Source organism: Salvelinus fontinalis, chromosome 25, assembly GCF_029448725.1.
Source record: "Salvelinus fontinalis isolate EN_2023a chromosome 25, ASM2944872v1, whole genome shotgun sequence".
In the NCBI taxonomy this organism is placed as follows: domain Eukaryota; kingdom Metazoa; phylum Chordata; class Actinopteri; order Salmoniformes; family Salmonidae; genus Salvelinus; species Salvelinus fontinalis.
This window is the reverse complement of record NC_074689.1, coordinates 38,689,143-38,714,275: the sequence shown is the minus strand read 5'-3', so window position 1 is coordinate 38,714,275 and position 25,133 is coordinate 38,689,143. Positions and strand designations below refer to the sequence as shown.

Sequence of the window (25,133 nt, the reverse complement as noted above, 5' to 3'; positions counted from 1 at the left end):
CACCTGTGTAATGATCATGCTGTTTAATCAGCTTCTTGATATGCCACACCTGTCAGGTGGATGGATCATCTTGGAAAAGGAGAGATGCTCACTAACAGGAATGTAAACTAATTTGTGAACAACATTTGAGAGAAATAAGCCTTTTGTACATATGGAACATTTCTGGGATCTTTTTATTTCAGCTCAGGAAACACGGGACCAACACTTTACATTTTGCGTTTATATATTTTTGTTCAGTGTAAATGCATGCTTTTCCATTTAATAATGATGAGGGGGAGCTTCGTCCAATTACAGGCCACCCTCTGTTAGAATTTAAACAACTGAATAGCCAGACGTCAGGTCCATTCAATATGGAGAACGTACTGGAAGCTTCAGGCAGAGGTTTATTTAGTCAGCTGTCTGTCTGCCCTGTCGTTGGCCACTGTTACAGTCCTGCTGAGCTACAGCACAGTCCTCCACACCAAGAGACTATTACTACGTCCCAAATGGCACCCTATTCCCTATATAGTGCACTACGTTTGACCAGAACTCTATGGGCTGGATAATCCCAATGTCAAAGTAGTGTACTACATAGGGAACAGGGTGCCAGCTCTAGTCTAAAATAGTGCACTACATAGGGAATCGTTTATCATTTGGGACCAACTATTAACACTGCAAGCAGAGTGTGAATAATTATGTCTCATTCAGGGGGTCTTAGGGGCCCTCGTAATTCTCACTCAGTGTGCTACCATGGCAACCATAAAGGCCAGAGCAAGAGGGTTCCAGTCTAAAAGCACAGGTTCCACTGCTCCTAGAGCCTTGCTTCAGTTTCCACTGCTCCAACAGCCTTGCTTCGGTTTCCACTGCTCCAACAGCCTTGCTTCAGTTTCCACTGCTCCAACAGCCTTGCTTCAGTTTCCACTGCTCCAACAGCCTTGCTTCAGTTTCCACTGCTCCAACAGCCTTGCTTCGGTTTCCACTGCTCCAACAGTTTTGCTTCAGTTTCCACTGCTCCTACTGTCTTGCTTCAGTTTCCACTGCTCCTACTGTCTTGCTTCAGTTTCCACTGCTCCTACTGTCTTGCTTCAGTTTCCACTGCTCCTAGTCTTGCTTCAGTTTCCACTGCCTCTACTGTCTTGCTTCAGTTTCCACTGCTCCTACTGTCTTGCTTCAGTTTCCACTGCTCCTACAGTCTTGCTTCAGTTTCCACTGCTCCTACTGTCTTGCTTCAGTTTCCACTGGTCCTAGTCTTGCTTCAGTTTCCACTGCTCCTACAGTCTTGCTTCAGTTTCCACTGCTCCTACTGTCTTGCTTCAGTTTCCACTGCTCCTACAGCCTTGCTTCAGTTTCCACTGCTCCAACAGCCTTGCTTCAGTTTCCACTGCTCCTACAGTCTTGCTTCGGTAATGCAGTTTAACTACCTCCTGACCCAGAAAGACAATTTCCATAGACGGCAAAATTGTGAACACATTTCAATCAACTTGTGCAAAGAAAATTATATTTAAATATTCAAATAATTTTTGCTGAAGGTGATTGTTTTTCCATCAGTCACAGCGAATAAATTAAAATGTTATATTCATCCAATGTCTGCCATGTTTTTGTATAATGTGATGAAGTCGTCGCTGTTCCCTGTAGGCACTGAGTGCTAGTGCACACGTGAAGTTGGGCTGTTTTAACTGGATGTAGAGAGGGGAGGGGGAGGGTTTGGTGAGGAATGTAACTAGGAGAGGGTATGGTGAGGAATGTAACTAGGAGAGGGTAAGGTGAGGAATGTAACTAGGAGAGGGTTTGGTGAGGAATGTAACTAGGAGAGGGTTTGGTGAGGAATGTAACTAGGAGAGGGTTTGGTGAGGAATGTAACTAGGAGAGGGTTTGGTGAGGAATGTAGCTAGGAGAGGGTTTGGTGAGGAATGTAACTAGGAGAGGGTTTGGTGAGGAATGTAACTAGGAGACGGTTTGGTGAGGAATGTAACTATGAGAGGGTTTGGTGAGGAATGTAGCTAGGAGAGGGTTTGGTGTGGGATGTAGCTAGGAGAGGGTTTGGTGAGGAATGTAACTAGGAGACGGTTTGGTGAGGAAACACCACCACCTAGTGCAGAATAATATAGACTGTCATGCCTCCACAAGTAGTATGAGGTTGAACTAACACACTGAACTCAGGTCAAGTAGTATTATTTATTTATTTTTTCACCTTTATTTAACCAGGTAGGACAGTTGAGAACAAGTTCTCATTGACAACTGAGACCTGGCCAAGATAAAGCACAGCAGCAAAGAAGCTGCTATCGATGTCGAAGCTCTCACATACTACATACTGTATATCTAAAGTTGACATTGAGCTACATACTGTATATCTAAAGTTGACATTGAGGCAGGGACTTCGATATAAACATGTCTATGACTGTCTGGCAGAGAGGGTGATGCAACTGGCTTATAAGACTTTTGTCATTTCCTTTAATATGAGTTTGAACACGTGTGTGTGTGTGTCTGTGTGTGTGTCATGTATTTGATACATAGTGTACACTTTAAAGGAGGTAGCAGAAGGGAGGGAGGTAGCAGAAGGGAGGGAGGTAGACTAATGGATACCGAATGCAATCAAGACACTTGGAAATCAGGTTATTCTGACAAAGTAAAGAAAAGAGAGAGGGGCAGAGAGAGAGAGGTGCAGAGAGAGAGATGCAGAGAGAGGGGGGGGGGCAGAGAGAGAGAGAGAGAGGGGGACAGAGAGAGAGAGAGGTGCAGAAAGAGGGGGCAGAGAGAGAGGGGGACAGAGAGAGAGAGAGGGGGGCAGAGAGAGAGAGAGAGAGAGAGAGAGAGAGAGAGAGAGAGAGAGAGAGGTGCAGAAAGAGGGGGCAGAGAGAGAGGGGGACAGAGAGAGAGAGAGGTGCAGAAAGAGGGGGCAGAGAGAGAGGGGGACAGAGAGAGAGAGAGGTGCAGAAAGAGGGGGCAGAGAGAGAGGGGGACAGAGAGAGAGAGAGAGAGAGAGAGGGGGACAGAGAGAGAGAGAGAGAGAGAGAGAGAGAGAGAGAGAGAGAGAGAGAGAGAGAGAGAGAGAGAGAGAGAGAGAGAGAGAGAGAGAGAGAGAGAGAGAGAGAGAGAGAGAGAGAAGAGAGAGAGCAGAGAGAGAGCAGAGAGCAGAGAGCAGAGAGCAGAGAGAGAGCAGAGAGCAGAGAGCAGAGAGAGAGCAGAGAGCAGAGAGAGAGCAGAGAGCAGAGAGAGAGCAGAGAGAGAGCAGAGAGAGAGCAGAGAGAGAGCAGAGAGAGAGCAGAGAGAGAGCAGAGAGAGCAGAGAGAGCAGAGAGAGCAGAGAGAGCAGAGAGAGAGATGGCAGAGAGAAAGTAAACAAGTGATATTAGTTCTGAATAAAGTGGAAAAAATGTTTAATTTCATCAGGACAAGACAGGACACGGCAGCAAATTGTGGATATATAGCATTTTGCAAAAACACACTTTTTTTTACACATCTAAAATCGCTGAATTAAACATCTGAGAACAGTAATATTTTACACACACATCAAGCAATCACTTTTGATGAAAAAACACAAATGTGAAAAATGTATGGATAAAGCCTTTTGGAAATATACTGTTAGTATACTGTATAACCAAAGAACTGACGAGCTGCCAGAAGGTAGGAGGCATCACAGATGGTGAAGCCCAGTTTAACTCAACTGACAATCTGACACACAAACTAAAGATGACTGAAAAAGCATATTTGGCCTATTAAATAATGCAATCAGCAACACAGCAAAGAGAAATGTCCACATTATGTGGACAATAAAGTTATATTCAATAAAGTTATATTCTATTATATCTATGGTTTATGGACAATCCACTGCACCACAATGTACTGTACAGCAATGGGCAATGGTAGCTGTGTGTTAAGGAGTAAAGCAACCCATTCTGGGTTTAAGTATCTCTCTCTCTCTGTCTCTGTCCCTGCCTCTCTCTTCCCACCTCTCTCTCTCTCTCTCTTTTCCCCATATCTCTCTCTCCGTCCCTGCCTCTCTCTTCCCACCTCTCTCTCTCTCTCTCTTTTCCCCATATCTCTCTCTCCGTCCTTGCCTCTCTCTTCCCACCTCTCTCTCTCTCTCTCTCTCTCTCTTTTCCCCATATCTCTCTCTCCGTCCCTGCCTCTCTTCCCACCTCTCTCTCTCTCTCTCTCTCTCTCTTTTCCCCATATCTCTCTCTCCGTCCCTGCCTCTCTTCCCATCTCTCTCTCTCTCTCTCTCTGCTTCTCTCTTCCCATCCTCTCTCTCTCTCTCTGCCTCTCTTCCCATCCTCTCTCTCTCTCTGCTTCTCTCTTCCCATCCTCTCTCTCTCTCTCTCTGCCTCTCTTCCCATCCTCTCTCTCTCTCTCTCTGCTTCTCTTCCCATCCTCTCTCTCTCTCTCTCTGCTTCTCTCTTCCCATCTCTCTCTCTCTCTCTCTGCTTCTCTCTTCCCATCCTCTCTCTCTGCCTCTCTGTCTCTCTCTTCCCATCTCTCTCTCTCTCTCTCTGCTTCTCTCTTCCCATCCTCTCTCTCTCTCTCTGCCTCTCTCTTCCCATCCTCTCTCTCTCTGTCTCTGCTTCTCTCTTCCCATCCTCTCTCTCTGCCTCTCTTCCCATCTTCTCTCTCTCTCTCTCTGCTTCTCTTCCCATCCTCTCTCTCTCTGTCTCTGCTTCTCTCTTCCCATCCTCTCTCTCTCTCTCTCTGCCTCTCTTCCCATCCTCTCTCTCTCTCTCTCTGCCTCTCTTCCCATCCTCTCTCTCTCTCTCTCTGCCTCTCTTCCCATCCTCTCTCTCTCTCTCTCTGCCTCTCTTCCCATCCTCTCTCTCTCTCTCTCTGCCTCTCTTCCCATCCTCTCTCTCTCTCTCTCTGCCTCTCTCTTCCCATCCTCTCTCTCTGCTTCTCTCTTCCCATCTCTCTCTCTGCCTCTCTTCCCATCCTCTCTCTCTCTCTCTCTGCTTCTCTCTTCCCATCTCTCTCTCTCTGTCTCTGCTTCTCTCTTCCCATCCTCTCTCTCTCTCTCTCTGCCTCTCTTCCCATCCTCTCTCTCTCTCTCTCTGCCTCTCTTCCCATCCTCTCTCTCTCTCTCTCTGCCTCTCTTCCCATCCTCTCTCTCTCTCTCTCTGCCTCTCTCTTCCCATCCTCTCTCTCTGCTTCTCTCTTCCCATCCTCTCTCTCTGCCTCTCTTCCCATCCTCTCTCTCTCTCTCTCTCTGCCTCTCTTCCCATCCTCTCTCTCTCTCTCTCTGCCTCTCTTCCCATCCTCTCTCTCTCTCTCTCTGCCTCTCTTCCCATCCTCTCTCTCTCTGTCTCTGCTTCTCTCTTCCCATCCTCTCTCTCTCTCTCTCTCTGCCTCTCTCTTCCCATCCTCTCTCTCTCTCTCTCTGCCTCTCTTCCCATCTCTCTCTCTCTCTCTCTGCCTCTCTTCCCATCCTCTCTCTCTCTCTCTCTGCTTCTCTCTTCCCATCTCTCTCTCTCTCTCTCTGCCTCTCTCTTCCCATCCTCTCTCTCTCTCTCTCTCTCTCTGCCTCTCTTCCCATCCTCTCTCTCTCTCTCTCTGCTTCTCTCTTCCCATCTCTCTCTCTCTCTCTCTGCCTCTCTCTTCCCATCCTCTCTCTCTCTCTCTCTCTCTCTGCCTCTCTCTTCCCATCCTCTCTCTCTCTCTCTCTGCTTCTCTCTTCCCATCTCTCTCTCTCTCTGTCTCTGCTTCTCTCTTCCCATCCTCTCTCTCTCTCTCTGCTTCTCTTCCCATCCTCTCTCTCTCTCTCTCTGCTTCTCTCTTCCCATCCTCTCTCTCTCTCTCTCTGCTTCTCTTCCCATCCTCTCTCTCTCTGTCTCTGCTTCTCTCTTCCCATCTCTCTCACTCTCTCTCACTCTCTCTTCCCATCTCTCTCTCTCTCTCTCTCTGCTTCTCTCTTCCCATCTCTCTCTCTCTCTCTCTGCCTCTCTCTTCCCATCCTCTCTCTCTCTCTCTCTCTGCCTCTCTCTTCCCATCCTCTCTCTCTCTCTCTCTGCTTCTCTCTTCCCATCCTCTCTCTGTCTCTGCTTCTCTCTTCCCATCCTCTCTCTCTCTGTCTCTGCTTCTCTCTTCCCATCTCTCTCTCTGCCTCTCTCTTCCCATCCTCTCTCTCTGCCTCTCTCTTCCCATCCTCTCTCTCTGCCTCTCTTCCCATCCTCTCTCTCTCTCTGCTTCTCTCTTCCCATCTCTCTCTCTGCCTCTCTCTTCCCATCCTCTCTCTCTCTCTCTCTGCTTCTCTCTTCCCATCCTCTCTCTCTCTCTCTGCTTCTCTCTTCCCATCCTCTCTCTCTCTCTGCTTCTCTCTTCCCATCTCTCTCTCTGCCTCTCTCTTCCCATCCTCTCTCTCTCTCTGCTTCTCTTCCCATCCTCTCTCTCTCTCTCTCTGCTTCTCTCTTCCCATCCTCTCTCTCTCTCTCTCTGCTTCTCTCTTCCCATCCTCTCTCTCTCTCTCTCTGCTTCTCTCTTCCCATCATCTCTCTCTCTCTCTCTGCTTCTCTCTTCCCATCCTCTCTCTCTCTCTCTCTGCCTCTCTTCCCATCTCTCTCTCTCTCTCTCTGCCTCTCTCTTCCCATCTCTCTCTCTCTCTCTCTGCTTCTCTCTTCCCATCCTCTCTCTCTCTCTGCTTCTCTCTTCCCATCCTCTCTCTCTCTCTCTCTGCTTCTCTCTTCCCATCATCTCTCTCTCTCTCTCTGCTTCTCTCTTCCCATCCTCTCTCTCTCTCTCTCTGCCTCTCTTCCCATCTCTCTCTCTCTCTCTCTCTCTCTGCTTCTCTCTTCCCATCCTCTCTCTCTCTCTCTCTGCTTCTCTCTTCCCATCATCTCTCTCTCTCTCTCTGCTTCTCTCTTCCCATCCTCTCTCTCTCTCTCTCTGCTTCTCTCTTCCCATCTCTCTCTCACCTCTACCACCTGGTAATTAACATCCTGGTCTTCAGGTAAAGGAAGGCCAGGTATGTGGCTCCTCCCAGGATGCCTATGAGCAGCGTGGTGCCAACGAACGCCGGCACGTGTTGCTTGGCCACCCGGAACGCGGCGGGTAGCACGGCTGAAATCAGGATGTTGTTGACGTGACCCAGAACCCTCCGGAAGGACGGGCGCTCCAGGACACGCTCATAGTAGGCCTCCAGGTTGCCGCGGTTCCCGTTGCCCCAGTAACGGCGGGAAAGCCCCAGGAACTTGAGGCGGTGCAGGGTGACAGCCAGGGAGACGTCGGCCATGCTGAAGAACTCTCCACACAGCCACGACTGACTACTGCCCTCCTCTGGTGGAGAGGAGAAGAGGAAGAAGATTTCGACAGTGTCTTCTGTCTAAAAACAGGTGTGTCTATTTAAAGGTGTATTCATCTCATCTCCTGTATGCTACCTTTTGTCTCCTCCACCTTCCTCTGTCGTTCTGAAAAGTCTGATAACTCTGTGTTAACCATGTGTCTATGTTTATCGATTATTAAAGGTGTTTCTCCAGTGTGATACATACCTGGTGTCTCCTCCTTTCTCCTCTGGAGCTCTGTCTCCAACCGGTCCAGAACTTTCTCCAGTGTGATATATACCTGGTGTCTCCTCCTTTCTCCTCTGTAGCTCTGTCTCCAACCGGTCCAGAACTTTCCCCAGTGTGATACATACCTGGTGTCTCCTTTCTCCTCTGTAGCTCTGTCTCCACCCGGTCCAGAACTTTCTCCAGTGTGATATATACCTGGTGTCTCCTCCTTTCTCCTCTGTAGCTCTGTCTCCAACCGGTCCAGAACTTTCTCCAGTGTGATACATACCTGGTGTCTCCTCCATTCTCCTCTGTATCTCTGTCTCCACCCGGTCCAGAACTTTCTCCAGTGTGATACATACCTGGTGTCTCCTCTGTATCTCTGTCTCCACCCGGTCCAGAACTTTCTCCAGTGTGATACATACCTGGTGTCTCCTCCATTCTCCTCTGTAGCTCTGTCTCCACCTGGTCCAGAACTTTCTCCAACTCATCCAGAATCTTCTTAAGATACTTCATGTTGTCATGGTCAAACAGCTTGTGCTACAAAAGGAGGGAAACTGGGCTTTTAGGCTTTCATGACGTCATCATCATCATCATCATCATCATCATCACCAGAGATGGTAAGCAAACAGGTTGAAAAGGTAACAGAGCGGATCAGAGTCATGACGCTGTACCTTTAAACGCCTCGTTTTAGCCATGTAGGCATCTTTCAGCTCTGGGTTTTCCTCCGCTAACTTCTTCATCTCTGCCTCTGTGTTCCCAATCTGTGCTGTCACACACACATACAACCACGCTATCATCACACCCCCAATATACCACGTGTGTGTGTGTGTGTGTGTGTGTGTGTGTGTGTGTGTGTGTGTGTGTGTGTGTGTGTGTGTGTGTGTGTGTGTGTGTGTGTGTGTGTGTGTGTGTGTGTGTGTGTGTGTGTGTGTGTGTAGTGTGTGTGTGTCTTACCTCGTATACGTGTGGTGGCGTAGGCTGGGATGTGTGAGTCCACTGTGATCTCTGGGTGGAGTATAGAGCCGTGTGTGTAGGCGTCCATCTGCAGAGAGTCTAGTAGTTCTCTGTAGTGCTGGACTCTATGGTAGTACATACTGCCTTCCTCGGGGATCAGCTTAGCAGTTCCCTCTACGGACAAAAGAGACAAAGAACGGAGAAACAGAGATGGTTAATGAACAAGATCATTATAACGAAGCAGCATCACAGACACCTCTCCAGCAGTACCCACAGCCGGCCCGGTTAGTTGATATAGTCCAGAAGGACATTAGCACTGCAGATTCAACTAATGAAGGGCTTGATGATTAGGTGACCATTTCAATTAGTTGTGTTACTTCTGGAATACATCAATGAAGTGGGCTGGCTGATGGTACTGGAGGAGAGGTTTGGGAAACAATGAGATATACCATTCGAATAAAGGTAATCCTTCTGTTTTGTCTGAATATAGAGACGGACAATTCATTCAAAGTGTGAACCTACAAAAAGGTATTGCCATTAGGCATGGGCAAGTTAAATGAATACTACATTTTGATTCATTTGAAAAGTATTACTCAAATACAATCCTATATGTGCTTTTATTTGAGATATATTTTTCAAACAAATCCCTAAAAGCATCTCCTCTCCGTATGCTTACCAGAATATCTCCTCTTTCTCCTGCAGAAGGCTGAACAACATGAGATGGACCCATTTAAACCAAGACAACAGGGGAACTAAATGAAACTGATCATAGTGAATGAAAACAATGAGCAAAGAGAGGAAAATAACAATAATAATGATCATGATAATAATAGTAATAACAATAACGAAAATAATAACAATAATTATAATAATGATTATAATAATGATAATGATAAAGATAAAGGTAGTAACAATGATAAAAATAATAATGATAATAATGATAATAATAACAGTAGTAGTAACAGTAATAACACTAATAATAAAACAATAATAATAATCATCATAAAAATAATAACAAACATAATAATAACAATAACAACAATAATAAATAATAATAATAATAATAATAATAAATAATAATAATAATAACAATAACAACAATATTAAATAATAATAATAATAATAATAAATAAATAATAATAATAATAATAATAACAACAATAATAATAATAACAATAATAATGAGGAAGAACAAAATAACTAAATTGACAGCTGGCAGAGTGGATGCAGGGATGTTGAGAGTGGAGGCAGGGATGTTGAGAGTGGAGGCAGGGATGTTGAGAGTGGAGGCAGGGATGTTGAGAGTGGAGGCAGGGATGTTGAGAGTGGAGGCAGGGATGTTGAGAGTGGAGGCAGGGATGTTGAGAGTGGAGGCAGGGATGTTGAGAGTGGAGGCAGGGATGTTGAGAGTGGAGGCAGGGATGTTGAGAGTGGAGGCAGGGATATTGAGAGTGGAGGCAGGGATGTTGATAGTGGAGGCAGGGATGTTGAGAGTGGAGGCAGGGATGTTGAGAGTGGAGGCAGGGATGTTGAGAGTGTGAGGCAGGGATGTTGAGAGTGGAGGCAGGGATGTTGAGAGTGGAGGCAGGGATGTTGAGAGTGTGAGGCAGGGATGTTGAGAGTGTGAGGCAGGGATGTTGAGAGTGGAGGCAGGGATGTTGAGAGTGGAGGCAGGGATGTTGAGAGTGGAGGCAGGGATGTTGAGAGTGTGAGGCAGGGATGTTGATAGTTGAGGCAGGGATGTTGAGGCAGGGATGTTGAGAGTGGAGGCAGGGATGTTGAGAGTGGAGGCAGGGATGTTGAGAGTGGAGGCAGGGATGTTGAGAGTGGAGGCAGGGATGTTGAGAGTGTGAGGCAGGGATGTTGAGAGTGGAGGCAGGGATGTTGAGAGTGGAGGCAGGGATGTTGAGAGTGTGAGGCAGGGATGTTGAGAGTGTGAGGCAGGGATGTTGAGAGTGGAGGCAGGGATGTTGAGAGTGGAGGCAGGGATGTTGAGAGTGGAGGCAGGGATGTTGAGAGTGGAGGCAGGGATGTTGAGAGTGGAGGCAGGGATGTTGAGAGTGGAGGCAGGGATGTTGAGAGTGGAGGCAGGGATGTTGAGAGTGTGAGGCAGGGATGTTGAGAGTGTGAGGCAGGGATGTTGAGAGTGTGAGGCAGGGATGTTGAGAGTGGAGGCAGGGATGTTGAGAGTGGAGGCAGGGATGTTGAGAGTGGAGGCAGGGATGTTGAGAGTGGAGGCAGGGATGTTGAGAGTGGAGGCAGGGATGTTGAGAGTGGAGGCAGGGATGTTGAGAGTGGAGGCAGGGATGTTGAGAGTGGAGGCAGGGATGTTGAGAGTGGAGGCAGGGATGTTGAGAGTGGAGGCAGGGATGTTGAGAGTGGAGGCAGGGATGTTGAGAGTGGAGGCAGGGATGTTGAGAGTGGAGGCAGGGATGTTGAGAGTGGATGCAGGGATGTTGAGAGTGGATGCAGGGATGTTGAGAGTGGAGGCAGGGATGTTAAGAGTGGATGCAGGGATGTTGAGAGTGTGAGGCAGGGATGTTGAGGCAGGGATGTTGAGAGTGGAGGCAGGGATGTTGAGAGTGGATGCAGGGATGTTGAGAGTGTGAGGCAGGGATGTTGATAGTGGAGGCAGGGATGTTGAGGCAGGGATGTTGAGAGTGTGAGGCAGGGATGTTGATAGTGGAGGCAGGGATGTTGAGGCAGGGATGTTGAGAGTGTGAGGCAGGGATGTTGATAGTGGAGGCAGGGATGTTGAGGCAGGGATGTTGAGGCAGGGATGTTGAGAGTGGAGGCAGGGATGTTGAGAGTGGAGGCAGGGATGTTGAGAGTGGAGGCAGGGATGTTGAGAGTGTCAGGCAGGGATGTTGAGAGTGGAGGCAGGGATGTTGAGAGTGGAGGCAGGGATGTTGAGAGTGTGAGGCAGGGATGTTGAGAGTGTCAGGCAGGGATGTTGAGAGTATGAGGCAGGGATGTTGAGAGTATGAGGCAGGGATGTTGAGAGTGTGAGGCAGGGATGTTGAGAGTGTGAGGCAGGGATGCAATAAAAAGGGGAACAACACTGAGAACTGAAAATCAATGTGTCAATTTGATCAGGGATTATACATTGACACTTTGGGGGTTGTTGACGTGTTTTAGGGGGAACGCCTAATGAGTTACCCAGCCACCCTAGCCCTCTCCTAGTTATTGGCTACAGTAGGGCTAGGGGTTAGGAGCTAGGGGTTAGGGTCTAGGGGTTAGTGGTTAGGGACTAGGGGTTAGTGGTTAGGGGTTAGGGCTAGGGGTTAGGGACTAGGGGTTCGGGGTTAGGGATTAGAGATTAGGGGCTAGGGATTGGGGCTAGGGGTTAGGGGCTAGGAGTTAGGGCTAGGGGCTAGGGGTTAAGGCTTAGGGCTAGGGGTTAGGGGTTAGGGGTTTGGGTTAGGCTTTAGGGGTTAAAGGTTAGGGGTTAGGGCTAGGGGTTAGGGGTTAGGGCTAGGGGTTAGGGGTTAAAGGTTAGGGCTAGGGGTTAGGGCTAGGGGTTAGTGGTTGGGGGTTAGGGGTAGGGTCTAGCGGTTAGGGTCTAGGGGTTAGCGGTTAGGGTTAGGGGTTAAAAGCTAGGGGTTAGGGTCTAGCAGTTAGGGTCTAAGGGTTAGGGGTTAATGTTAGGGGTTAAGGTTAGGGGTTAGGGGCTAGGGTTAAGGGTTAGGGGTTAGAGGTTAAAGGTCAGTGACTTGCCATCTCTGAAGTTCTGGTCTAGATAGTCCATTATCTGAACAGGGTCTGTGATGACGTTGTCATGGTGGACGAGGACTGGTACCTCTCCTGCCGGGTTCAGTCTCATGAACCAGGGCTCGTTGTGTTCACTAAGAGGCAGACTGACATCATACTCCTCACAGCTCAGTCCCTTCTCTGCTATGGCCAGACGCACCTAGACAGGACAGCCACAGCACAGTTACATCTAGGAACACCTAGACAGGATAGTCACAGTTACATCTAGACGCACCTAGACAGGACAGTCACAGTTACATCTAGACGCACCTAGACAGGAAAGTCACAGCACAGCTACATCTAGGAACACCTAGACAGGACAGTCACAGCACAGCTACATCTAGGAACACCTAGACAGGACAGTCACAGTTACATCTAGGAACACCTAGACAGGACAGTCACAGTTACATCTAGACGCACCTAGACAGGACAGTCACAGTTACATCTAGGAGCACCTAGACAGGACAGTCACAGTTACATCTAGGAACACCTAGACAGGACAGTCACAGTTACATCTAGGAGCACCTAGACAGGACAGTCACAGTTACATCTAGACGCACCTAGACAGGACAGTCACAGCACAGCTACATCTAGGAACACCTAGACAGGACAGTCACGGTTACATCTAGGAACACCTAGACAGGACAGTCACAGTTACATCTAGGAACACCTAGACAGGACAGTACAGCACAGTTACATCTAGGAACACCTAGACAGGACAGTCACAGTTACATCTAGGAACACCTAGACAGGACAGTCACAGTTACATCTAGGAACACCTAGACAGGACAGTCACAGCACAGTTACATCTAGGAACACCTAGACAGGACAGTCACAGCACAGTTACATCTAGGAACACCTAGACAGGACAGCCACAGCACAGTTACATCTAGGAACACCTAGACAGGACAGTCACAGCACAGTTACATCTAGGAACACCTAGACAGGATAGTCACAGCACAGTTACATCTAGGAACACCTAGACAGGACAGTCACAGTTACATCTAGGAACACCTAGACAGGACAGTCACAGTTACATCTAGGAACACCTAGACAGGACAGTCACAGTTACATCTAGGAACACCTAGACAGGACAGTCACAGTACAGTTACATCTAGGAACACCTAGACAGGACAGTCACAGTTACATCTAGGAACACCTAGACAGGACAGTCACAGTTACATCTAGGAGCACCTAGACAGGACAGTACAGTTACATCTAGGAGCACCTAGACAGGACAGTACAGTTACATCTAGGAACACCTAGACAGGACAGTCACAGTACAGTTACATCTAGGAACACCTAGACAGGACAGTCACAGCACAGTTACATCTAGGAACACCTAGACAGGACAGTCACAGCACAGTTACAGCTAGGAACACCTAGACACTATACACCTACAATACAGCCCCATCTACAATACAGCCCCACCTACAAAACAGCCCCACCTACAATACAGCCCCACCTACAATACAGCTCCACCTACAATACAGCCCCACCTACAATACAGCTCCACCTACAATACAGCCCCACCTACAATACAGCTCCACCTACTATACAGCCCCACCTACAATACAGCTACAATACAGCCCCACCTACAAAACAGCCCCACCTACAATACAGCCCCACCTACAATACAGCTCCACCTACAATACAGCCCCACCTACAATACAGCTACAATACAGCCCCACCTACAAAACAGCCCCACCTACAATACAGCCCCACCTACAATACAGCTCCACCTACAATACAGCCCCACCTACAATACAGCTCCACCTTCAATACAGCCCCACCTACAATACAGCTCCACCTACTATACAGCCCCACCTACAATACAGCCCCACCTACAATACAGCTCCACCTACAATACAGCCCCACCTACAATACAGCTCCACCTACAATACAGCCCCACCTACAATACAGCTCCACCTACTATACAGCCCCACCTACAATACAGCCCCACCTACAATACAGCTCCACCTACAATACAGCCCCACCTACAATACAGCTACAATACAGCTACAATACAGCTCCACCTACAATACAGCTCCACCTACAATACAGCTCCACCTACAATACAGCCCCACCTACAATATAGCTCCACCTACAATACAGCTCCACCTACAATACAGCTCCACCTACAATACAGCTCCACCTACAATACAGCCCCACCTACAATACAGCTCCACCTACAATACAGCCCCACCTACAATACAGCTCCACCTACAATACAGCCCCACCTACAATACAGCTACAATACAGCCCCACCTACAATACAGCCCCACCTACAATACAGCCCCACCTACAATACAGCTCCACCTACAATACAGCTCCACCTACAATACAGCCCCACCTACAATACAGCTACAATACAGCTCCACCTACAATACAGCCCCACCTACAATACAGCTCCACCTACAATACAGCCCCACCTACAATACAGCCCCACCTACAATACAGCTCCACCTACAATACAGCCCCACCTACAATACAGCCCCACCTACAATACAGCCCCACCTACAATATAGCTCCACCTACAATACAGCTCCACCTACAATACAGCTCCACCTACAATACAGCCCCACCTACAATACAGCCCCACCTACAATATAGCTCCACCTACAATACAGCCCCACCTACAATACAGCTCCACCTACAATACAGCCCCACCTACAATATAGCTCCACCTACAATACAGCTCCACCTACAATACAGCCCCACCTACAATATAGCTCCACCTACAATACAGCCCCACCTACAATACAGCCCCATCTACAATACAGCCCCACCTACAATACAGCCCCACCTACAATACAGCCCCACCTACAATATAGCCCCACCTACAATACAGCCCCACCTACAATACAGCCCCACCTACAATACAGCCCCACCTACAATACAGCCCCACCTACAATATAGCTCCACCTACAATACAGCCCCACCTACAATACAGCCCCACCTACAATACAGCTACAATACAGCCCCACCTACAATATAGCTCCAGCTACAATACAGCCCCACCTACAATACAGCTCCACCTACAATACAGCCCCACCTACAATATAGCTCCACCTACAATACAACCCCACCTACAATACAGCCCCACCTACAATACAGCTACAATACAGCCCCACCTACAATATAGCTCCACCTACAATACAGCCCCACCTACAATACAGCCCCACCTACAATACAGCTACAATACAGCCCCACCTACAATACAGCTACAATACAGCCCCACCTACAATACAGCTCCACCTACAATACAGCCCCACCTACAATACAGCCCCACCTACAATACAGCCCCACCTACAATACAGCCCCACCTACAATACAGCTACAATACAGCCCCACCTACAATATAGCTCCACCTACAATACAGCCCACCTACAATACAGCCCCACCTACAATACAGCCCCACCTACAATACAGCTCCACCTACAATACAGCCCCACCTACAATACAGCCCCACCTACAATACAGCCCCACCTACAATACAGCCCCACCTACAATACAGCCCCACCTACAATACAGCCCCACCTACAATACAGCTCCACCTACAATACAGCCCCACCTACAATACAGCCCCACCTACAATACAGCCCCACCTACAATACAGCCCCACCTACAATACAGCTCCACCTACAATACAGCCCCACCTACAATACAGCCCCACCTACAATACAGCTCCACTTGCAATACAGCTCCACCTACAATACAGCCCCACCTACAATACAGCCCCACCTACAATACAGCCCCACCTACAATACAGCTACAATACAGCCCCACCTACAATACAGCCCCACCTACAATACAGCCCCACCTACAATACAGCTCCACCTACAATACAGCCCCACCTACAATACAGCCCCACCTACAATACAGCCCCACCTACAATACAGCCCCACCTACTATACAGCTCCACCTACAATACAGCCCCACCTACAATACAGCCCCACCTACAATACAGCCCCACCTACAATACACCCCCACCTACAATACAGCCCCACCTACAATACAGCCCCACCTACAATACACCTACAATACAGCCCCACCTACAATACAGCCCCACCTACAATACAGCCCCACCTACAATACAGCTCCACCTACAATACAGCCCCACCTACAATACCCTTACACTTGTGCCATGCCATGCCGAACCTGGAGTAGGACATCAAAGAATTCCCTATGATGGGGCTGTGGACTTCAAAGCATATGGATAGACTACATTGGGAAGCCCAGCCGCGAGCTGCCCAGTGACACGAGCCTACCAGACTAGCTAAATTACTTTTATGCTCACTTTGAGGCAAACAATACTGAAAAATGCATGAGAGCATCAGCTGTTCCGGACGGCTGTGTGATCACGCTCTCTGTAGCCGATGTGAGTAAGACATTTAAACAGGTCAATATTCACAAGAACACAGGGCCAGAGAGATTACCAGGACGTGTACGCCGAGCATGCGCTGACCAACTGGCAAGTGTCTTCACTGACATTTTCAACCTCTTCCTGTCCGAGTCTGTAATACCAACATGTATCAAGCAGACCACACATAGTCCCTGTGCTCAAGAACACTAAGGTAACCTGCCTAAATGACTACCGCCCCGTAGCACTCACGTCTGTAGCCATGAAATGCTTTGAAATGATGGTCATGACTCACATCAACACCATTATCCCAGAAACCCTAGACCCACTCCAATTTGCATACCGCCCCAACAGATCCACAGATGATGCAATCTCTATTGCACTCCACACTGCCCTTTCCCAGCTGGACAAAAGGAACACTTATGTGAGAATGCTATTCATTGACTACAGCTCAGTGTTCAACACCATAGTGCCCTAAAAGCTCATCACTAAGCTAAGAACCCTGGGACTAAACACCTCCCTCTGCAACTGGATCCTGGACTTCCTGATGGGCCGTCCCCAGATGGTAAGGGTAGGTAACAACACATCCGCCACACTGATCCTCAACACGGGGGCCCCTCAGGGGTGCGTGCTCAGTCCCCTCCTGTACTCCCTGTTCACTCATGACTGCACGGCCAGGCACGACTCCAGCGCCATCATTAGTTTGCCGAAGACACCTACACCTACAACAAAGAGGCAGCCTATAGGGAGGTGGTCAGAGACCTGACCGTGTGGTGCCAGGATAACAACCTATCCCTCAACGTGATCAAGACTAAGGAGATGATTGTGGATTACAGGAAAAGGAGGACCGAGCACGCCCCCATTCTCCTCGACGGGGCTGTAGCGGAGCAGGTTGAGAGCTTCCAAGTTCCTTGGCGTCCACATCACCAACAGACTAACATGGTCCAAGCACACCAAGACAGTCGTGAAGAGGGCACAACAAAACCTATTTCCCCCCAGGAGACCGAAAAGATTTGGCATGGGTCCTCAGATCCTCAAAAGGTTCTGCACCACCGAGAGCATCCTGACTGGTTGCATCACTGCCTGGTACGGCAACAGCTCAGCCTACGACCGCAAGGCACTACAGAGGGTAGTGCGTACGGCCCAGTACATCACTGGAGCCAAGCTTCCTGCCATCCAGGACCTCTATACCAGGCGGTGTCAGAGGAAGGCCCTAAAAATTGTCAGAGACTCCAGTCACCCTAGTCATGCTACCGCATGGCAAGCAGTACCAGAGCGCCAAGTCTAGGTCCAAGAGGCTTCTAAACAGCTTCTACCCCCAAGGCATAAGACTCCTTAACATCTAATCAAATGGCTACTAAGACTATTTGCATTGACCCCCCCCCCCCCCCCTTTTTTTTACGCTGCTGCTACTCTCTGTTTATCATCTATGCATAGTCACTTTAATAACTCTACCTACATGTACATATTACCTCAATTAGTTCCTGCATATTAACACTGTACCGGTACACCCTGTATATAGCCTCCACATTGACTCTGTACCGGTACCCCCTGTATATAGCCTCCACATTGACTCTGTACCGGTACACCCTGTATATAGCCTCCACATTGACTCTGTACCGGTACCCCCTGTATATAGCCTCCACATTGACTCTGTACCGTAACACCCTGTATATAGCCTCCACATTGACTCTATACCGTAACACCCTGTATATAGCCTCCACATTGACTCTGTACCGTAATACCCTGTATATAGCCTCCACATTGACTCTGTACCGTAACACCCTGTATATAGCCTCCACATTGACTCTATACCGTAACACCCTGTATATAGCCTCCACATTGACTCTGTACCGTAATACCCTGTATATAGCCTCCACATTGACTCTGTACAGGTAGCCCCTGTATATAGCCTCCACATTGACTCTGTACCGTAACACCCTGTATATAGCCTCCACATTGACTCTATACCGTAACACCCTGTATATAGCCTCCACATTGACTCTGTACCGTAATACCCTGTATATAGCCTCCACATTGACTCTGTACCGTAACACCCTGTATATAGCCTCCACATTGACTCTATACCGTAACACCCTGTATATAGCCTCCACATTGACTCTGTACCGTAATACCCTGTATATAGCCTCCACATTGACTCTGTACCGTAACACCCTGTATATAGTCTCCACATTGACTCTGTACCGTAACACCCTGTATATAGCCTCCACGTTGACTCTGTACCGGTACCCCCTGTATATAGCCTCCACATTGACTCTGTACCGGTTCCCCCTATATATAGCATCTCTATTGTTATTTTACTGCTGGTCCTTAAATATTATTATTAAATGTATTTTTTCCTTTAAAACTGCATTGTTGGTTATGGGCTTGTAAGTAAGCATTTCACTGTAAGGTCTACAACCTGTTGTATTTGGCACATGTGACAAATAACATTTGATTTGATTTGATATGGAACTGGGATTTAGCTGTAAAAAAAGGCCATGTGCATGTTGGCCAATAGATCCAGCTTCCTGTTCAAGCAGAAATAGCAAAACATGTGTTGTAGCCAGCCTTGGTTACAGTCCGTTTTTTGGACACATCGAGCTGCAAAAGCCTATATGATGCTATAACTGCATTTATGTTGTCATATCAGCGTTATTTTGATTAGCATGTCGCTATACCTTGCCTAGTCACGCAATCCACGCATACTCTTCAGAAGCTGTCCATTAATGCTTGGTGCTGAAACACTCACCTTCTGCGAACTGAAGGACTGCGTCCAATGATACAGTGTCATTTTGGATGGTTTGGCATTCGTGCTTTCTGTGACAGCTCCGCTCTCTTGTTGTACCTCTTGAACATCACCCTTGTTGATGAGGATTTCTTTCTCATCCTGAAATTCGGCGCTGTTTTCCGCCGCCATTTTAGCTATATGTCTGTCGCTGAGTTGTTGCAGTGTTTGGGACGGTTGTCACTAGTTACCACAGCCGCAAAGTCAAAATTGTCTATATTATAAAAATGCATGAAAACAAAAATGTGATTTTTGGACTTATTTTAAGATTATGGTTAGGCATAAGTATAGCAGTGTGGTTAAGGTTAGGTTAGGTTCAAAATCAGATTTTTAAGAAGATAAATTGTAGAAGTAGGCGGGGTTTATATATTTGTGGCTGTTGTAACTAGTGACGACCCATTGGGACGGATCGGAGCGAAGTCAGACCTCCAACCTCAGCATCACACCCCATCAGGACTGATGAATGAGAGATGAATGGGACATGCCCATGTTTGTAAGTTCCTCTCTCACAAGATCACAACTTCGAGTAGTCCTATGTCTGTGTGTTATGAAAAGCCTCAGTGGTTGTAGATCTATATTTAGATTAGCCTACGTAGTAGCTATTTATTTAAGTTTCTGTAACATGTGTAAAATAATAGCAAGAAATATCCTTCTAGTTTTAGAAAATGGTCTTTGTAATTTGATAAATCGTCGCTTGTGAGAGGTTGTGTCCCATACAGGAGCTCTACGTAGTGTTGACCATTGCTCCCAGTCAACAGCAGAGGGCGCTCTTATCCACTCCTTTTTTCAAATATATTCAAATCAATTCAAGGGGCTTTATTGGCATGGGAAACATATATTGCCAGTGCAAGTGGTTTGTGATACTGTGATATTGTCAGTATTGTATTGACAAATGAATAGTTTCCCTTCGACTGAAGCGAATATATTTCCATCATCTCTGAACTGATTGAATAATCAAGTTGTGTAGAATTAAGAATTCGAGTTTGACCTTATTATAGCCTATTTAAAACATGCCAGAAGCTTAGATGTTGTATTCATATATATATATATATATATATATATATATATATATATATATATATATATATATATATATATATATATATATATATATATATAATTATTACAATTATAGGTTGACAGATTTAAGAAAATTACTTAAATACAACTGTCACAAAAATAGGCCTTCAACAGCAAAATGTACATGCTCTTTTCATTACGACATTTTGAGAGTTTTGCCTAAAATCAGCGATCTTACAGAGACTCGTTTTACAGTGACCGTATGATGGAATTAGAATACTGGTTTAATCGGATCTTTATGGATCACACAGGACATTTATATTTTACCCCCTGTTCACTCACACCTCAAAAAGAGCCATTCTGTAGAGGAAACACACACCTGTGTTAGGTAGTAGGCGCGAGTTTTTCAAAACTGCACCGACCGCTGGCAGCGGCAGCAGCAGGTTGCGACGCGGTAGCGGCAGTGACTATCTGACGGTTGCTCTGCTATTTGAACTATGTGATTTACTGGCGAACAGCGGCACATAATACAGCGGGGTAAAGCGCGTACACCCTCGTAATTAGCAGTAGGGGTGGTGGGTGGGAGGTTCTACTGGCGTGACGTAGAAATTGGCCGTGTCTTTCTTGTTTGGAGACTCGATGCTTCTCTCTCTCCCTCTGATCAGTGGAGGGGGGAGACGAGCTATCACCCAGCGGCGGATACCGCGTGCGACTCCGGTAAATTACTCTTCCCCATTCACACCCCCACTACCCTAACCACATACACACTAACCACTTCCTCCATGCTTTTCTCTTTACATATCAACCGCACACTGCTCGTGATCACCACCACCATAATCATTGTTTCTGTTTATTTATTTGTTTTAGTTCTTGTGCAACACAGAGTCATCTGTGTTTTCTCCACCTCTCCGCTCCCTGCTGGATCCCTTCTGGGGGGATAATAACACGACACCATTGAGTCAGCCTAAGGCCGTAGAGTTCTGCTCCATTTCTCGGCTGTTCTGAATGACGGGCGGACGGTTCGACTTCGACGATGGAGGAACATACTGCGGAGGGTGGGAGGACGGCAAAGCCCACGGACATGGCATCTGTACCGGGCCAAAAGGCCAGGGCGAGTACGCCGGCTCCTGGTCGCACGGCTTTGAGATAGTGGGGGTGTACACCTGGCCCAGCGGGAATATGTACCATGGCTACTGGTCCCAGGGGAAGCGGCATGGACTGGGAGTAGAAACCAAAGGGAAGTGGATTTATCGCGGTGAGTGGAGTCACGGCTTCAAGGGTCGCTATGGACTCCGACAGAGTCACAATACACCTGCGACGTACGACGGGACGTGGAGTAACGGGCTACAGGACGGGTATGGGATTGAGACCTACGGGGACGGTGGTAAGATACCCGTTATAGCCTACTGTTATAGAGGATGGACATGTTGTTTTGGAAATTGCGTGTGTGTCTCTTTTAAGAAAAACGCGAACCAGTGGGATCTGTCTTGGCTATCTGTTGTGGTTTGGCGTGCGAAGAGGTTCATGCACACAGAGGCCAGATAACGGACATGTGACTAGAGGGGTTTTGCAGATTTATTATAGGGATGTTATTATACCTATTCACATTCAGACTGATTGGGGATTTTGACTTTAGCTCGTGCACGTTAACATGCTCGTCTTGCATGCCCCATAAAATATTGTATTTAGTCCTATAATAAATAGGTTCCCCATAATTATTTTTGATTGAATAACATCCTTATTGATTTATTTAAATATAAGCATCATTTCTAGGATACCTGTGCTAGGTGTAAAGGTATATGACAAAATCAATTATTACGTGAACGTCTTAATTAGACATTGGGCCGCTACCAGGACAGCTTCAGTGTGCCTTGGCATACATTCTACAAGTGTCTGGAACGCTATCGGACGGAACGCTACACCATTATTCAACCTGATCTCAGAACATTTCATATAATTCTCTATGCAAATCCGAGACACTCCATGTAGTATGATATGTTGCGTTTTGTATGGTATGTATTCATTTGTGGATGTCCATCACCCATTTTGGTACAATATGTTACGAATTTGCAAAACATATATGTTATGAATTCTACCTAGGTGGCTAACATTAGCTAACTGGCTAATGTTAGCTAGGCTAGCAGTTAGGGTTAAGTTTAGGAGTTAGGTTAATGGGTTAAGGTTAGGGTTAGGGATTGGGTTAGCTAACATGCTAAGTAGTTGCTAATTAGCTAAAATGCTAAAGTTGTCAGTAACCCTCTATCTTACGTAACCATACCAAAGGTAACATATCATACTAATTAGTTTCCCGCATTTACTCTACTATGTTACGTCAGGCCTATGAGACCAGGCTGTTCCACAATAAATTCCATCGTTTGGTGTTTTTGTTGATGTCGGGGGAAAACGCTCTCAGGCACTGCTCCAGAATCTCCCATAAGTGTTCAATCGAGTTGAGATCTGGTGACTGAGACACAAACACAGACTCACACACACACACACCCTTTAAACCCCCTATTATCTTTTGAGACCCTCTTTCAAAGTTACTGAGATCTCTTCTTCTAATTGGAACTGGGCATTTTATACGTGATTTATACGAGGTTCATACAGAAATGGTTTGTCGAAAATGGTGTGGAAGAACATGACTGGCCTGCACAGAGCAATGACCTCAACCTCATCGAACACTTTTGGGATTAATTGGAATGCCGACTGTGAGCCAGGCCTAATCGCCCAACATCAGTGCCCGACCTCACTTATGCTCTTGTGGCTGAATGCAAGCAAGTCCCCGCAGCAATGTTCCAACATCTAGTGGAAAGCCTTCCCAGAAGAGTGGAGGCTGTTATCGCAGCAATGTTCCAACATCTAGTGGAAAGCCTTCCCAGAAGAGTGGAGGCTGTTATCGCAGCAATGTTCCAACATCTAGTGGAAAGCCTTACCTGAGAGTGGAGGCTGTTTTTGCAGCAATGTTCCAACATCTAGTGGAAAGCCTTCCCAGAAGAGTGGAGGCTGTTATAGCAGCAAAGGGGGGGACCAACTCCATATTAATGCCCATGATTATGGAATGAGATGTTCGTCGAGCAGCTGTCCACATACTTTTAGTGTATATATTTACATTATTTTGCTAAATTATTTCCACGGCTATGGGTGAGGGTGAGGGTTAAGGTTGGGTTAAGAGGTACGTATGTATGTAAGGTGAGCGCTGGGGTGAGCGCTGGGGTGAGGGTTGGGTTAAGAGGTATGTATGTAGAGTGAGCGCAGGGGTGAGGGTTGGGTTAAGAGGTATGTATGTAGGGTGAGCGCAGGGGTGAGGGTTGGGTTAAGAGGTATGTATGTAGGGTGAGCGCAGGGGTGAGGGTTGGGGTGAGGGTTGGGTTAAGAGGTATGTATGTAGGGTGAGCGCAGGGGTGAGGGTTGGGTTAAGAGGTATGTATGTAGAGTGAGCGCAGGGGTGAGGGTTTGGGTGAGGGTTGGGTTAATAGGTATGTATGTAGGGTGAGCGCAGGGGTGAGGGTTGGGTGAGGGTTGCGTTAAGCGGTATGTATGTAGGTGTAACGGATGTGAAATGGCTAGCTAGTTAGCGGGTACGCGCTAGTAGCATTTCAATCAGTTACGTCACTTGCTCTGAGACTTAAGTAGGGTTGCCCCTTGCTCTGCAAGGGCCGTGGCTTTTGTGGAGCGATGGGTAACGCTGCTTCGTGGGTGTCAGTTGTTGATGTGTGCAGAAGGTCCCTGGTTCGCGCCCGTGTCGGGGCGAGGGGATGGTTTAAAGTTATACTGTTACATAGGGTTAGGGTTTGGGTGAGCGTTGGAGTGAGATTGGGGTGAGGGTTGGGATGAGAGTGAGCGTTGGTTTAAGAGGTATTTATTAGGGCTGCACGATTTGGACCAAAAATCTAATAAATAACTTAAACCAACATTTATTTATTTTTTTCAAAACTTGATAATTCCCTCAGACGTGGTTAAAACAAGTGTAGAGAACACGTGATGGTCTTTACCACGTTTGGTACATTATCAATTTGCAACACATTTTGCTCCTCATTCACGCCCACAGGCGGCGAAAGCTTCTCTCAAACCCCAGCGTCATGTTTCCTCTCTGTGGTCTCTGGGGGGAGGAGCCTATGATGATTGCAACCACTGACCCTTCAGTTGAAACTTCTCCTCTATAAAGTGTACTGTCATACTGATGTAGGTCTTGTTTGTTCTACCGGGAAACAAAGGTCTGCTGTAGTCGCGTAATAATCAATAAGTGTGAGTTCTGTTTCAACTCTTCCCTTATTCTTCTTATACAGTGTTGAGATGGCGACTTGGGCAAAAATACTGTTGGTACCAGATATAATCTTATGTCTTCTGTCCAGCTTGTTTCTCATCTTCTTGAAGCTGTCTTTACTGACAGTATAAATAGGACTCTTCGGCTAGGTGATAGGTAGGTGATAGTTAGGTGATAGCTAGCTGATAGCCCGATGATAGCTAGGTGATAGCTAGCTGATAGCGAGGTGATAGCTAGGTGATAGCTAGGTGATAGCTAGGTGATAGCTAGCTGATAGCTAGGTGATAGCTAGGTGATAGCTAGGTGATAGCTAGGTGATAGCTAGGTGATAGCTAGGTGATAGCTAGGTGATAGCTAGCTGATAGCTAGGTGATAGCTAGCTGATAGCTAGGTGATAGCTAGCTGATAGCTAGGTGATAGCTAGCTGATAGCTAGGTGATAGCTAGGTGATAGCTAGGTGATAGCTAGGTGATAGCTAGGTGATAGCTAGGTGATAGCTAGCTGATAGCTAGGTGATAGCTAGCTGATAGCTAGGTGATAGCTA

General features: G+C 47.2%; 2 protein-coding genes across 9 annotated transcripts in view; one reads left to right on the top strand and one right to left on the bottom strand.

Moving 5' to 3' along the window:
• Positions 1-3,338: 3,338 nt before the first annotated feature.
• On the bottom strand, positions 3,339-19,502 carry gdap1 (ganglioside induced differentiation associated protein 1). Of its 4 annotated transcripts, XM_055882187.1 has the most exons (8): positions 19,270-19,502; positions 12,122-12,314; positions 9,081-9,110; positions 8,405-8,578; positions 8,122-8,216; positions 7,873-7,987; positions 7,448-7,809; positions 6,939-7,235 (listed from the first exon to the last, which is right to left on the bottom strand). In XM_055882187.1, exons 1-8 carry the CDS (start codon positions 19,435-19,437, stop codon positions 7,026-7,028), a joined length of 1,347 nt encoding a protein of 448 aa, XP_055738162.1. In that variant the 5' UTR covers positions 19,438-19,502; the 3' UTR covers positions 6,939-7,025. The 4 variants fall into 4 exon arrangements, with proteins under 4 accessions (XP_055738164.1, XP_055738165.1, XP_055738162.1 ...); XM_055882189.1 differs by lacking the exon at positions 7,448-7,809 and having other exon boundaries at positions 3,339-7,235; positions 19,270-19,496; XM_055882188.1 differs by lacking the exon at positions 9,081-9,110 and having other exon boundaries at positions 19,270-19,499.
• Positions 19,503-19,691: 189 nt separating this feature from the next.
• The window catches only part of LOC129823266 (junctophilin-1-like), a 115,634-nt gene continuing 110,192 nt past the window's right edge, over positions 19,692-25,133 (top strand). Inside the window, exons 1-2 of one of the 5 annotated variants that reach the window (XM_055882184.1) lie at positions 19,696-19,798; positions 21,193-21,709. In XM_055882184.1, coding sequence (XP_055738159.1) covers positions 21,331-21,709 — 379 coding nt within the window. In that variant the 5' untranslated portion in view covers positions 19,696-19,798; positions 21,193-21,330. Of the gene's footprint in view, positions 19,799-20,955; positions 21,710-25,133 lie in introns of those variants that run through there. The other 4 variants (XM_055882183.1, XM_055882185.1, XM_055882186.1 and 1 more) reach the window with 4 other exon arrangements.